Consider the following 2,116-nt stretch of genomic DNA (forward strand, 5'->3'; position numbering starts at 1 on the left):
TTTATCAACTACTGGTGGAGTGGGGGGATTTTTCATCAGAAATTTCCACAGTATTTCACACCTAAAGCCGAGACAAATCGCCGGACCTGAATTGGAAATATAATAATAATTCTTAATTAGCACTAATTTTTTTAATACTAATACCGAGATTAGCTTTTGCCACGTGCCTGACGTAAAGTCTGCTAGTGATCTTGGTCACTTGATGGACTCACTAGCGGAGGTATGTATGTACATACATACATGAATTGCTGACGTTGCTTCATCTGTTTTACTATTTATTTTTATCCGAACTTTATTAGGTATTCGCCGATGTCGTTCAATATGACCAAATCGAAAATGGTCAAACAAAAATCGCTGCGTTGTGCGATAAAATGATGGCGGCGCATTTAGGCAGTCCCTTGAAGAGACTCGCGTACGTCTTTTTGAATCAGACGGATGAAAATTGCACCGATGTAAGTTACAATGGTTTCTTGAAGAAGTACCGAAATGTTTCGTGGGATTCCCCAGCAGCCACGAGTGAGTTGAGACAGCTAATAAAATAAATTAAATCGCACACTTTTCGTGTGAGATACATTGTGCAACGAGATTTTTATTACAGATGGAATGAGGCAATGGTTTCATCAGACGTGCACTGAGTATGGTTACTATCAGACGTCGAACTCAGATAAATCAATCTTTGGAACACTGTTCCCGATAAATTATTACATCAACTTGTGTATCGATTTGTACGGTGATTAGTAAGTACAATTATACTTTAAAAGTGCCGATCTGCAGATATTTTTCTTGCTCAAATGTCATTTATTTCATTAATTTCAAATAAGTCTGGTAATATGTATACATATACAACAAGTAAGGGAAGGAAGAGCCAAATTCGACCGAGACTAGACCAATAATATTTTTAATTTTTTTTTAAATCTTGGCTCTTTGAATTTGGCTCTTTCCTCCCTTATTTCTTGTTGTATTGATATACTGGTTTTGTTTAAAATTATTATTATTATTTACACGCTAATCTTCTTGCGTTCCTCCTTACAAATATTGGTTATTGCGATAAATATTAGTCACTGTGATATGTGGTAATCATTTCAAACAAGACCAGTATACATATACAACAAGAGATAAGAGGGAAAAGAGCCAAGATTTAAAAAAAATTAAAAATAAATTATTGGGCAACTAACTAGTGGTTTAATAGATGATGCCCTCCAGAGAGGAAAGATTCGAATCCTGGCTAATATTTTTTACAGTAAGTTCTTTATCGTGTTTTAGGATGCTTGTAGCATCATCATCGAATCCAAGATTTAATATATACATATGATATTATTTCAGTTTTAAATTATAATTGCATTTTTAAAAACTGACAGTAATCGGCGCCGCGTGCAGTTTACGTTAGTTGAAATTTAAAAAGAAATTGAAAATATTGGACAATCAACATCTAATCTCCGCCGGTTTTGGCTCTTTCCTTTCTTACTTATCATTTATTTCCATATTCATAATTTGTACAAATATATCTGATATAATATACGCATATAATATATTTTTACAACACGTTCAAATGTTAAAGGTTACGAAATTAAATGCCACGACTTAATTATTATTGTATCAAATTACATTTCGAATAAAGTACGCAGTTAGTTTTATTTCTGAGAAATGATAACGCTGAAACTTAATTTTAGTTATAGTAAAAAGATATTGGAATCACGGGTGAGAAGAACAAATATAATGTACGGAGGACTACAACTGCCGGATTTAAAAAACGTTATTTTTACGAACGGCGATATCGATCCGTGGCATTCGTTATCTGTGCTCAAAGATCTAAACACCTTTTCACCTGCTTTTCTTATTAACGGTAATCATGCAACATATTGAGAGAGAGAGAGAGAGAAACCCGGGAAAAAAAGAACATATATAAATATATATAAACATTTATAAAAATATATTATTATATATAATTATATGCAAAATATGTCCATATATATCCCTATATGTTTCTTTCCTTTGTAAAATTATTCTTCAATAAAAAAAATAATAATAAAAAGGATAATTTTTACATTGTATTTTTTACAAAAAAATCAAGTTTAAAGAAATGAAAAGAATTGCTTATATATAATCATATATAAAT

General features: G+C 31.7%; 2 protein-coding genes across 3 annotated transcripts in view; one reads left to right on the forward strand and one right to left on the reverse strand.

The window, feature by feature from the left end:
- The first annotated feature begins 66 nt into the window (after window positions 1-66).
- LOC105458659 (putative serine protease K12H4.7) overlaps window positions 67-2,116 on the forward strand; it is a 4,074-nt gene continuing 2,024 nt past the window's right edge. The window contains exons 1-3 of one of the 2 annotated variants that reach the window (XM_011704133.1): window positions 67-220; window positions 300-516; window positions 599-1,898. In XM_011704133.1, coding sequence (XP_011702435.1) covers window positions 203-220; window positions 300-516; window positions 599-738 — 375 coding nt within the window. In that variant the 5' untranslated portion in view covers window positions 67-202 and the 3' untranslated portion in view covers window positions 739-1,898. The remainder of the gene's footprint in view (window positions 221-299; window positions 517-598; window positions 1,899-2,116) is intronic. The other variant, XM_011704134.1, reaches the window with a different exon arrangement.
- The window catches only part of LOC105458657 (clavesin-2-like), a 15,699-nt gene continuing 15,035 nt past the window's right edge, over window positions 1,453-2,116 (reverse strand). Inside the window, exon 8 of the transcript XR_975560.1 lies at window positions 1,453-1,961. The gene's annotated coding sequence lies outside the window, so the exon portion shown is untranslated. The remainder of the gene's footprint in view (window positions 1,962-2,116) is intronic.

The sequence above is a fragment of the Wasmannia auropunctata genome, unplaced genomic scaffold (assembly GCF_000956235.1).
Source record: "Wasmannia auropunctata unplaced genomic scaffold, wasmannia.A_1.0 LD334474.1, whole genome shotgun sequence".
Lineage (NCBI taxonomy): Eukaryota > Metazoa > Arthropoda > Insecta > Hymenoptera > Formicidae > Wasmannia > Wasmannia auropunctata.